Below are 13,353 nucleotides of genomic sequence, written 5' to 3'. Positions count from 1 at the left end.
ATTACATCATATACAGTGTTTGATATCAAGCACGTTAGTGTGGTTCAGCTTTATTTTCCTTAGCTACTTATAAACTGTCTTTTTGACAATATATATAAAAGTGAACTTTAGCTTTATAGCTATTAAAATATCTTGATTTTTGATTGGCAGGGGGCAAAATGGGTAAAGGAAGTCAATTGTATGGTGACGGATGAAAACTAGACTTTTGGTGGTGAGCACGCTATAGTGTATACAGAAATCGAATTATAATGTGGTACACATGAATCTTAGATAATGTTATGAACCAGTGTTACATCAATAAAAACAGTTTTTAAAAGTATATTGATTTTCAGGTTTATTACTAACTCTTAGTATTAAAAAGTCTTTTATATTTCTCCATGGAAACTGTATTCCTTCTGATCTGTATCACTTCTATGAAATTTTTTTTAAAAATTGGGTTGGGGGGAGGTGCCATTGAGCTTTGCTAGATATTTTAGACCTTAAAAAGCAACTTTAATTTGCCTGCCAGCACAGTGCCTGGCTACATATACTCAATACATATACTTGGTATTCAATAAATATTTAATGAATTAGTGATAGCTTATAAGATAAACATTATAAAAATTCTAACTTTACTGATCTAAACTTAGTACTTGAGTAAGAAGACACAGTTCTGATCAAAATTGCTGGGCTTCCCTGGTGGCACAGTGGTTGAGAGTCCGCCTGCCGATGCAGGGGACACGGGTTCGTGCCTGGTCCGGGAAGATCCCACATGCCGCGGAGCGGCTGGGCCCGTGAGCCATGGCCGCTGAGCCTGTGCGTCCGGAGCCTGTGCTCTGCAGCGGGAGAGGCCCCAACAGTGAGAGGCCCGTGTACTGCAAAAAAAAAAAAAAAAAAAAAAAAAAGCTATAATTTCTGGTACTGTTTCTTTTTTCTTTAGTGTAGTGAAGAGGCAGAAGACATCTCAGTCCAAGTGAGGGCTATCAGAATCTTGGGTGGGGAGGAAGAATTGTATACTATACCTGTTCTCCTACCCTAAATCCACCTAGTTGAGAATCATTTTGTCCAATAAGAGTTGTTACTGATAAAAATGATTGTAAGGTTGCATATAAGGTACAGGTGCAAAAAAAAGGTTGAGAAACATTGCTGTGGTGGTATAGGCATAAGATTGTTCCAGCATAAGATTCTTATGCCCTTCAAGAAAGGAAATGACTTCTTAATCCAACTTAGATGTTTATTTTTTTGTTTATTTTGGTAGAGGCAAACATTGTTTTAATAAGTTTTATTGAGCTATAACTTACATACTATAAAATTCACCGTCTTAAAGTATATAATTCAGTGGTTTTAGTATATTCATAAGGGTGTGTTACCATGACTACTATCTAATTCCAAAACATTTTCACCACCCCAAAAAGAAACCCTATATCCATTAGCAGTCACTCCCCATTCTCCCCTCCCCCAGACCCTGGCAACAACTGATAATCTTTTCTGCTTCTGTGGATTTGAAGTTTTGTACAAATGGAATAATACACGTGTGGTCCTTTGTGACTGGCATCTTTCACTTAGCATAATGTTTTCAAAGTTCATCCATGTTGTAGCATATATCAGTACATCATTCCTTTTTTTTTTTTTGCCGAATACATTCCAACTATTCACTTTTAAAGGTTGTACCAACCATTTTGGAGAAATTCAAAGAGAAGAAGCCTCAAGTGGTACAAGCCCTGCAGGAGGCAATTGATGCAATCTTTCTTACTGTAAGTTGAGTTTGTGGTTTTGTCTAAAGTAAAGTTTGTCAATGTAATATTTTGATTGTTCTTTACATTTGAGAAAAGCTTATTGACCACATTTTCTTTCTAAAGACCACACTACAGAACATCAGTGAGGATGTTTTAGCAGTAATGGATAATAAAAATCCAACCATCAAGCAGCAGACATCTCTTTTTATTGCAAGAAGCTTCCGCCACTGCACTGCTTCTACCCTGCCAAAGAGCTTACTAAAGCCCTTTTGTGCTGCTCTACTTAAGGTATAGACTTTCTTTGAAACTGAGGAAATATTTTATACCTAGGCAAGATTTTGTTTTTTCTACTGATTGTGTACAGTGACTACTTGACTTTAAGACTGTAGATTATTGTCTTTTGAGGAGAGACCCTCTGTAGCTTTGAAAATTGAATCCAAATTCTTGTATTATTTATGTTCCTGTTCTTGAAGAAAAGCACAAATTAGCTTTATAATTTCACTAACTACTAAAACTTTTATTTCTTATTTGGCCCATAAACTGATATTCAGCTGGATCTGGTCAAGCACAGGCATCCAGTTTAGAATATTTAAAGATCATTTGAGTATGAAGCATTTTAGATAGAGGGTAAGAGGAAGGGTAACTTAATTGGCAAATAGAAAGCTAAGCTTAGATTCTGTGAATTGTAAAAAGCAAATTCTTTATCTAACAACCATCAGTCTGAATTAAAATCAGTAATACCTAAAGAACCTTGTATCAAGATCATCTTGCTTACTTCCGGACTATAGCACATCAATGATTCTGCTCCTGAAGTCAGAGATGCTGCATTTGAAGCATTGGGTACTGCTTTGAAGGTGGTTGGTGAGAAAGCAGTAAACCCATTCTTAGCTGATGTCGACAAACTCAAGCTTGATAAGGTAGGTTAGTAATGGGTTTTAATGAAATTGGATAGCAGTCCTGTCTCTGTGCAATATGGGTTTGTTTACTGGTATCCTTTTGATCAGAATTTCTTGATTAGTAGAAATATCTTTCAAATTATAAAAAATAAAATAAAATAAAATTGAGTGACCAATCTGTAGAGGAGGTAAAAATGATGTTTTAAGTTAATTTCATTTCTAATATCTGGAAAATTGCCTTTCTAAATATGAATGTCTTCCATCAAAAATATGGTTATTGTTTATTTTTAATTTTCATTGGAGTATAGTTGATTTACAGTGTTGTGTGAGTTTCTGCTGTACAGCAAAGTGAATCAGTTATACATATATCCATTCTTTTTTAGATTCTTTTTCCATATAGGTCATTACAGATTATTGAGTAGAGTTCCCTCTGCTACACAGTAGGTCCTTATTAGTTATCTATTTTATATATAGTAGTGTGTATATGTCAATCCTAATCTCCCTATTTATCCCTCCCCCCCTTCCCCCCGGTAAACGTAAGTTCATTTTCTACAAAAATGTGGTTATTGTAAGTTTAGTAAATTCTCATTTGCATAGAAATATAATGTAAGACGTCATTAATGTATATCTACTGCCAAGAAAATATGGATAATTTATCTTTGTTGAAAAGGAAACTTTTCTCTCTGAATTCTCATGTAGTTGTGGTTTAGAAGTGACTTATTAAGTAATGTAATGATTGTGTTTCAAAGTTAGGCTCAGTGACGTCTATCTCAATTTCATTCTCCAGATCAAAGAATGTTCAGAAAAAGTAGAGCTCGTACATGGTAAGAAAGCTGGACTTGCAGCTGACAAGAAGGAGTTCAAGCCTGTGCCGGGAAGAGCTGCTGCTTCGGGGGCTACAGGAGATAAGGACACAAAGGACATTTCAGCACCCAAACCAGGACCCTTAAAAAAGGCACCTGCTACTAAGGTTAATAGATGACTTGGAATATATGGTTTAAAAATTAGAATTTAGTAAGGTAGGGTCTGAATCTCAGGTTCAGGGTTGTTCTTCAATATGATTTCATTTGAGAGATGAACTCATTACAACATTCAAAATACAGCAGAGCATCTTTTAATGAAGACAGCATATTCCAATAGTACATTTGGTTATTTGAAACCTATATAGAGATAAAAATGGTAATGAAGATACAGGAGTACATTTTAAGGCATCAGAAAGTATCAATAAATAATGAAATAGGGACTTCCCTGGTGGCGCAGTGGTTAAGAATCCACCTGCCAATGCAGGGGACACGAGTTCGATTCCTAGTCTGGGAAGATCCCACATGCCACAGAGCAACTAAGCCCGTGTGCTACAACTGCTGAGCCCACGTGCCACAACTACTGAAGCCTGCGCACCTAGAGCCTGTGCTCTGCAACAAGAGAAGCCTGCACACCACAGCAAAGAGTAGCCCCTGCCTGCTGCAACTAGAGAAAGCCCACGTGCAGCAGCAGACCCAATGCAGCCAAAAATAAATAAAATAAATTTATTAAAAATAATAATGAAATAGTATGGCAAGGTACATAACATTAATAATGTAAGTTCATTTTCTAACTTAACATAAGGTCATTTTGCTAATAATGCTCTGGAATTGCAGCACCGAGTCTCCGTTCCATCAGGGTCTCACTTTCTAGTGTAGAAGAGGGGGAAATGACCAAGGGCAAATATGGCATTCTTACAGTGAACACTTTTCTTGGACTGGATTCTCTTAAGCATGAAGTTATCTGCTGAAAATGCAAGAAGTTTGATTCTCTTTTCCACCCTGAGCCCCAGCCTGGAGTTAGGAGAAGAGAACTGATATTTAGTGAGCTTTACTTTGTGAAGCATTTTACCTACATAATCTTATTTAATCATCATAACAATCCTTGAGATAAGGGTTTTGTGATCCCTGTTTTTCCAGAAAAGGAAACTGGGGCTCAGCAAGGTTACATGTCCTGCACATGCTCTTACAATTCACTTGTTTGTTTATTCTGTCTCCCCACACTGTATTGTAAACTTTAAAGGATAGAGATCTTGTCACTGCTTGACCACTTGTGCATAGAAGAGGCTCTGGCATATAGCAGGAGCTCTGCATATATTTGTTGAATGACCAGAGTTGCAGAACTGGGATTTGAACCCAGGTATCTAGCTACAGAGTCTGTGTACTTTCATGTTATGCTGTCTCTTCAGTACTCCAGTACAGGGAGTTGGCAGCTATTTTCTCCTTTCTCAGCAGCTCCTGCCTCTCTGGACAGTGACCTGGGCGCAGCACCTTAAGACCTTTTCTTATCTTGCTGAACCTTTCCATGCTAGCCGGCTTTCTCTTATAAGGGATTCTTTTCCTTCCCCCAAGAATAAGCTGTGGGTGGGGTGGGGAAGGACCTGCTTTTGTTCTTTTGAAAAAATCAGTAGGACAGTATCATCTAATAAACCTACTAAGCCAATAAACATGTATGTCTATGTTTAAAAAAAAAAAGTAGGAGATTTATTAATTGAGGTGCCTCTCAATGAATAAAACAGAGTACTATTATATACAAGAAAGGATCCAGAAGAGGTGTTCTAGTAAATCAAAGAGTGTAAAATTTTCTATTTTTACAGTGAGAAAACAATTAAATCTCTCTTCATGGGGTAGTTATTATGAACCAATAAAATCATAGTGCTAATGTGAACTGGCAAGTGTTAGAGGTTTCCATTGGATTAAAAACCAGCATCTTAGCTTTGCTAACCCCACCTTAAAAGCTCAGAATATGTTCAAGATAACAGTGGTTTCAGAACAGCTCTGGATGTTCAAGACTAAATTGGTCCTCTGTCATTTTATCTTTTCTTTTTAGGTTTGGGCATTGCTTAACAAATATCCAAAATAGGTAGAAGGAATGATGTGGACAGTGATGTGTGTTGCCATATTAATGTTACTGCCCTTGGCTGTATACCTTATGATAAACTGCTATTTTCTTGTGACCTTTCAAAACTGGGGGTGACATAAATTTAAATCAAGATATTTAAATAGAATATTAGCAGATAGAATCCAGTGGGTGCAATAGAAAGTATGAGCAACTGAAGTTTATTCCAGGATCACAAGGATAGTTTGATATTAGAAAAATTACTGAATTTATAGATCAAAAGAAGTCTAATTTCAAACACTGAAAAGGAATATAATAAATTTCAGCATGTCTTCTTGATAAAAATTCTTAACCGTATAGAAATGGATGGATACTTTGATATGATTAAATATATCATTTTTATAGATTATATGATCATATTCTTGGAAAACCCAAGCAAGTCAACTGGAAAACTAATAAAACAATAAAAAATATTCAGTGAGATGGCCATCTTCAACATAACTAGAACACTCACTGAAATTGGCGTAACACCTCTTTTTCTTCACAAATTAGATAGTTCTACAGTGAGTAATAACATATTCTCATGTTACTTGGAGTAACTTTGTGGTTAAATAGTGAGTACTTTGTGGTTAAATAGTGAGTAAATGTTATAACTCAGAAACTGCCCTTTACTAGTGTAGGAAGGATCTAGAGGCATTTAAAGGCATCAAACATTAATTCTCAAATTAATCTGTAAATGTAGCATAAATCCAGTTCATCGTTTTTATTTCATTTATCTCATTAGCTCATTTTGAATTAGAGGTTCTTTTTTTTTTTAATTTTATTTATTTTTGGCTGTGTTGGATCTTCGCTGCTGCTCATGGACTTTTCTCTAGTTGCTGTTGTCTTCGTTGTGGTGCTCGGGCTTCTCATTGCGGTGGTTTCTCTTGTAGTGGAGCATGGGCTCTAGGCATGTGGGCTTCAGTAGTTGTGGTACACAGGCTTAGTTGCTCCGCGGCATGTGGGATCTTCCTGGACCAGGGCTCGAACCCACATCCCCTGCATTGGCAGGCGGATTCTTAACCACTGCGCCACCAGGGAAGCCCTAGAGGTTCTTAATACAGCTTCTACAGATTCCCCATGAATGATCTTCAGGAGGTCTGTCTGCCCTTGAAATTGCTAAATTCTGTGGGCACAAAAAATATGGGTCTTTTTGTTGTCGCTGTTGGTTGAGTGATCCCTCATTTTAATCAAATTTTTGAGGAATCTCTAATCCCAAAATGTCTAAGAATCACTATTCTAAATCCTTAAGTGGTTTAATATTTTTCTGTTTGCTTTTAGCCTGGCGGGCCACCGAAGAAGGGGAAACCAGCTGCACTAGGAGGCGCAGGGAGCACTGGAACCAAGAACAAGAAAGGGTTGGAGACTAAAGAAATAGTGGAGCCTGAGCTCTCGGTCAGTATTATACAGTATGCCTCAAACTCAAAACCACGGAAAGTCATTGCCTATGAGGAGGTTCAGGTTCTCTCTTTTCTGAGTTCTGTAACGTATAGTTAATGGATGTCTTTTTAGCTTATTGAAACTGTGCCTTGGACAAACTTCCCCTTTACAGTAGTATAATAGAATCCTCAGATACTAAAACACACCTATGGGAGTGTTCTTGTAATTTTGGCTGGGGTATTCTTACATTGTTGCCATCTGTTTCCTTAAGCAATTATTAGTGTTAATGTTTTGTATCTTACAGATAGAAGTATGTGAAGAAAAAGCTTCAGCTGTCCTTCCTGCTACCTGTATACAGCTTCTAGACAGCAGTAACTGGAAGGAAAGGCTGGCCTGTATGGAAGAGTTCCAAAAGGTGGGTACACAGGGATGAGTTGAATGTGAAAGAAAATTACATCATACAGAAGTGATGAATTGATAAATGAAGGACTAGTCCTAATTGCTGTATTTTGTAACCAGTGAACATGTCTGCAGGGTGTTAACTAAAGATGAGGTGGGGTTTTTATTTGCTTTTTAGCTGTTTAGTATTTATCTTTCAACATCTGCTTTCTGTGGCTTCTATCAGCTCATAACCTAAGTGATGCATACTCAAGAAAATTAGGTTTATTCTGAATTATAAGGCTTACATGAATTTTATTTTATTTTTAATTTTTTTTTTTTTTTTTTGGCTGTGTTGGGTCTTTGTTGCTGCGCTCAGGCTTTCTCTAGTTGTGGTGAGCGGGGGCTACTCTTCATTGAGGTGCACGGGCTTCTCATTGCAGTGGCTTCTCTTGTTGCAGAGCACGGGCTCTAGGCACATGGGCTTCAGTAGTTGAAGCATGCAGGTTCAGTAGTTGCAGCATGCAGGCCCTGGAGCGTGCAGGCTTTAGTAGTTGTGGCACGTGGGCTCTAGGGCACGCAGGCATCAGTAGTTGGGGCGCACGGGCTTAGTTGCTCCGTGGCAGACAAGGGATCTTCCCAGACCAGGGATCGAACCCATGTCCCCTGCATTGGCAGGCAGACTCTTAACCACTGTGCCACCAGGGAAGTCCCTGAATTTTAATATTATGGTATTAAACTTACTAGGCAAACAGGTCTCTTCACGTAAACCACCCCTCATCCATTTTATGTTTCCCTCTTTGTTGTCATGATTCTCAGAAGAATAGACATTATCACTTGGTATGAGAAGCTTCTTTAAAAAAAATCTGTGTTGGACAGGAGCATGGTGGTTTATTTTGGCACACACTCTTTGATTCTAATGAGGAGGGGTGTGGAGAAACTGCAAGAATGCTGCGACTTGAGCCAGGAGTCCTGGCTTCCAGTCCTGCATCCGCCACTCAAGCTTAGCCCTGGGTGTGCTTCTTTGAAACCTGTACTTAAATGCTTCTAACCTACTCTACTTTGCTATGTTTTTAGGAAAATCGAATAAGTCAAAATATGTATAAGCAGTTTCAGCCATACACTGGGCAAATTAAAACTGTTACTTTCTTTGGGGCAAATTATTTATGAATTCCTGAAATATGAAAAAAAGAGTTTCAGTGGCATCACTATAACAACCATATACCAAACATCCAACTTAAGAAACAAAGTATTAGAACAGAAAGTAAACAAGCTCTATCTGTGACCCTCCTCATTTCTATTCCCCTCACTCCTTCAAAGGTAAACACGTAATTGATTTGGTATATACTGTTCCCTTGGAACTAATCATTAATCCCTTAACTCTCCTACTATCTTGTTTTACTTCAAGGCTGTTGAACTAATGGACCGAACTGAAATGCCATGCCAGGCATTAGTGAGGATGCTGGCCAAGAAACCTGGATGGAAAGAAACTAATTTTCAGGTATATTTAAATTAGAGATTTAATGTCTTTTATTGAAGTAATTTTCATTACATCATCCTATGGTGTATTAGAGAGGTATAGTTTGGTAATTTTTAGCTTGTTCTTTTTTTTAAAATCACTCAGCCAATGTGTCATGTAATTTTAAATGAACAGTGGAATGTGTGCATTTTGATTAAACACATAACTCTAACTTTGTGCATTTAGGAGTTTATATATATACAAATACTTATTGTTTGTTAATTCATATGTATGCATTTTTCTCATTATTTAGACCTGGAAGCCCTCGAATATAGGGAGGGATGAACAATGAGATAGCTTTCTTATTTCTTTGCATAAAAAATAAATGTAGTCTTTAAATTGCTAATAAAAAATTACCACGTAATCGGTTTAACTCATTAACTGATAATAGAGATGAAATTGAGCAGTACCGTTATTTAGTTTAAAAAGTAGGTGTAAAGGGAGGTATAGGAAAGTAATACATGAAGGAAAATGAGAAAAGTGTTTTCTTCTTCTCCTCTAGACATACATAGAGCTGATGGGAAACAAAAGTTTGAAATGTATCAGGTTTATTTTTGGCTTCCTGCTAGTCTCTTTTTTACTTCTGTTTTGCCACCTCTTATTCTCTGTTTAGGACCATAGCTCCCTTGCTCACTGTTCCCTTAGCACTGCGTTATAACCTCATCCAAACCATCCAGCTCCACAAAGGTTTCCCGTGCCAGAAGGTTCTGATACTGCCTTCTTCCCCTCACACCACCACTTTTAAAACTCCCCTTATGTAGCTTCTCAGATAGGTGAAAGAAGCACACCTGATTTGAGCTAATACCCTTCTTTGTATTAGATCCATATCAAGAGATAATTTTATATCTTTTTTTCCTTTATAACAACTTTCCTGAGGGTATAAAATTGTTTTAAACGGTACAGTGCAGCTGTTTTTAGTCTATACACATAGTTAGCAACTCCTACCACTATTTAATTTTAGAGTATTTTCATCACCCCAAAAAGAAACCCCATACCCATCAGTAGTCACTCTCTATTCCTCCCCAAGTCCCCACCCCCAGTCCCTGGCAACAATTAATCTACTTTCTCTCTCTGTGGATCACTTCTCCTGGACATTTCATGTAAATAGAATGATGTGGCCTTTTGTGTCTGGCTTTTACTTAGCATAATGTTTTCAAGGTTCATCCATACTGTAGCATATATCAACTCTACAGTCTTTTTTTTTTTTTTGCGGTACGCGGGCCTCTCACGGCCATGGCCTCTCCCGCTGCGGAGCACAGTCTCCGGACATGCAGGCTCAGCGGCCATGGCCCACGGGCCCAGCCGCTCCGCGGCATGTGGGATCCTCCCGGACTGGGGCACGAACCCACGTCCCCTGCATAAGCAGGTGGACTGTCAACCACTGCGCCACCAGGGAAGCCCTACAGTCTTTTATTGCTAAACAGTATTCCATCGTATGGATATACAACATTTTATTTACCCATTCATAAGTTCTTTGTTTTTTCTTCGGCTGTGTCACGCAGCATATGGAATCTTAGTTCTCCAACCAGGGATCCCGCGACCCCTTCATTGGAAGCACGGAGTCTTAACCACTGGACCACCAGGGAAGTCCCTTCCCATTCATAAGTTGATGGGCATTTGCATTGTTTCTGCTTTGGGGCTATTGTGAATAATGCTACTATGAACTTTCATGTACAAACTTTTGTGTGAACACATGTATATACCTAGTAGAATTTCTGGGTCTTATGGTGACTCTGTGTTTAACTTTCTGAGAAACTGACAAACTGTTTTCTAAAGTGGCTGTACCATTTTATCTTTGCACTAGCAGTGCAGGAGAGTTCCAGTTTCTCTACTTCCTTGCCAACACTTGTTATTTAAATATTCAAACAGGACAAAGGGAAATATTTTCGGTCAAAAGTGTCTGAAGTCCCAGACATCTGCCATCATCACATTAATATCTTTAAATTGTTTTTCACAGTTCCTTCCACTCTTCCACTTAAAAATCTACAAATTCTTTAAATCTCTCAAGTTCTGGGGTGTGTGTGTGTGTGTGTGTGTGTGTGTGTGTGTACACGAGGGTTGTAATTTTTTTTGTGGGCAACTCTAGTAGGAACTCTGAATTAGTATGGTCATTTTATTATGTATTTCAGGATGTATGCTCAGTACTATATGCAGATAACCATAGGAGAAGGAGAATATAGAAATTATATTTTTCAATTCATAAACTTCATGTGGTAACATTGCTTGTTAATATTTTAAAACACTGAGTTTTTTTCTGTCTTAGCTGTCAGCTACATTAATTGATAACAATTAAAGGATAAAAATTATTTTGTTTCTTGGTTTAAAGTTTGATTTTAGTTTGGTCATGTTCTCAGCTGTTACATCTTCAGGCTGCTATAAAAATAAGTAAATAAATAAATGTCTTTGGGCAATTCCCTGGCGGTCCAGTGGTTAGGACTTGGCACTTTCACTGCCGAGGGCCTGGTTCAATCTCTGGTCAGGGAACTAAGATCCCAGAAGCCGCGTGGCACGCCCCACCCCCGCCAAAAAAATGTCTTTGGCTTACTCATAACTTTCTGATACTTATCCTTGTTCAGGTGATGCAAATGAAGCTTCACATAGTTGCTTTGATTGCCCAGAAGGGAAATTTTTCCAAAACTTCAGCTCAGATCGTCTTAGATGGCCTTGTAGACAAGATTGGAGATGTGAAATGTGGGAACAATGCAAAAGAAGCTATGACAGCAATAGCAGAAGCTTGTATGTTGCCATGGACAGCTGAACAGGTTAGTGACACAGAGCTCTCTTTCCTCAAGTTTTCCCAGTTTTTTCCCAAATTTTAGTTTTAAAGTTATTAGTTAAACTTTAGTTCTTTTCTTCTCAAGTAAAACCTTTTTTGATACTGTTTTACTTTTACCTTTAGTAATTTTTGCACTGTTGCCTGATAATTAAAATTGTCTTAGTCAAGAATATTCTATTAAGAATGAAAGTAATTTTCTCTTAAGACATTATCATCCAGAGTGACCACTAATGAAAAGTTGTAAACAGTCCAGATTGCCTTTTAAAAAATTTTTTTTATTGAAGTATTAGTTGATGTACAATACTGTGAGAATGCTTTTAATACTTCTGTCACTTACCTCATTTTCTTGTGTAAATTAAATATTTCATTCCTAAGGCATTCTTGCAGTTGTGTTAGCATCAGGAAAACCACGCTTAATCTACTACTGCCTTAATGTCAAGCTATATTTCTGTGAGAAATATGAGAGAAAACACAGATCTGTTTTGGTTTTTTGTATGTTTGTTTTTCCACTCCAGGTTATGTCAATGGCTTTCTTACAGAAGAATCCCAAGAATCAGTCAGAAACTCTGAATTGGCTATCAAATGCAATAAAAGAATTTGGTTTTTCTGGGTAAGTCAGAAAGAAATCAAGCACATGTTTTGCCAGTCTCTAACTGGTGATTATATTTGTTGTAGCTATTGCTGCTTATTTCTGAGAAGCCAGAGCTGGATTGCCTATAATTTATATAAAACAAGACTACCTTTGTTCCAAAAGCCTATATTGGCTTGTGCTCCTGCATTTTGATATCCACTAATATTAGAGTTCTCTAAGTTATTTTTCCTCAAGTATTTGTAACTGTCCCACAGAAAAGCCAGTTCCAAGGATTTCTAGTCAAATACATTTGGAAAATACTATATAAAATCACACTTGTTTAGAGATCTATAGTGCACGTTGGAAAATTAAAGGCTCTGAGAAGTCCTGCAGTTGAGACACTTGTTTAACCCACTCTTTCCCAAAGTTATTTGTCTATTGATCACATTTGTTTACAGTAGTCCCCCGCTTATCTGTGGTTTCACCTTCCACAGTTTCAGTTACCCACAGTCAACTGCATTCAAAAAATATTAAATGGAAAATTTCAGAAATAAACAATTTATAAGTTTTAAACTGTGGGCCGTTTTGAGTAGCATGATGAAATCTCACTCTGTCCTGCCCAGGATATGAATCATTCGTTTGTCCAGTGTATCCCACCCATCAGTCACTTAGTAGCTGTCTCAGTTACAGATCGATCCTTGTGGTATTGTAGTGCTGCTGTTCAAGTAACCCTTATTTTACTTAATAATGGCCCTATGGGACTTCCCTGGCTGTCCAGTGGTTGGGACTTTGCTTTCCAATGCAGGGGGAGCAGGTTCGATCCCTGGTCAGGGAGCTAAGATCCCACATGCCTCGCGGCCAAAAAACAAAAACATAAAACAGAAGCAATATTGTAAGAAATTAAATAAAGACTTTAAAAATGGTCGACATCAAAAAAGTCGTAAAAAAAAAAAAATTGCCCCAAAGTGCAAGAGTAGAGATGCTGGCAATTTGGATATGCTAAAAAGAAGCTGTAAAGTGCTTCCTTTAAGTAAAAAAGTGAAAGTTCTCAACTCAGTAAGGAAAGAAAAAACTGGCATGCTGAGGTTGCTAAGATCTACAGTAAGAATCTTCTATCCATAAATTGTGAAGGAAAAAGAAATTCGTGAGTTTCACTGTTGCACCTCAAACTGCAAACATTGTAAGTGCTTAGTTAAGATGGAAAAGGCATTGAATTTTTG

At 37.7% G+C, this 13,353-nt stretch overlaps 1 protein-coding gene across 2 annotated transcripts in view; it reads left to right on the top strand.

Moving 5' to 3' along the window:
* Window positions 1-13,353, top strand: part of CKAP5 (cytoskeleton associated protein 5) — a 106,340-nt gene that overhangs the window by 55,374 nt on the left and 37,613 nt on the right. For both annotated transcript variants that reach the window (XM_082659483.1, XM_082659484.1), the window contains exons 10-18: window positions 1,644-1,733; window positions 1,839-2,003; window positions 2,504-2,632; window positions 3,399-3,581; window positions 6,791-6,904; window positions 7,194-7,304; window positions 8,676-8,768; window positions 11,363-11,548; window positions 12,078-12,172. In XM_082659483.1, the coding sequence (XP_082515609.1) occupies window positions 1,644-1,733; window positions 1,839-2,003; window positions 2,504-2,632; window positions 3,399-3,581; window positions 6,791-6,904; window positions 7,194-7,304; window positions 8,676-8,768; window positions 11,363-11,548; window positions 12,078-12,172 (1,166 nt within the window). The remainder of the gene's footprint in view (window positions 1-1,643; window positions 1,734-1,838; window positions 2,004-2,503; window positions 2,633-3,398; window positions 3,582-6,790; window positions 6,905-7,193; window positions 7,305-8,675; window positions 8,769-11,362; window positions 11,549-12,077; window positions 12,173-13,353) is intronic.

This window comes from Grampus griseus (genome assembly GCF_964374135.1).
Source record: "Grampus griseus genome assembly, chromosome: 8".
In the NCBI taxonomy this organism is placed as follows: domain Eukaryota; kingdom Metazoa; phylum Chordata; class Mammalia; order Artiodactyla; family Delphinidae; genus Grampus; species Grampus griseus.
The sequence above is the reverse complement of the archived record's forward strand: the minus strand, read 5'-3'. Positions and strand labels throughout refer to the sequence as shown.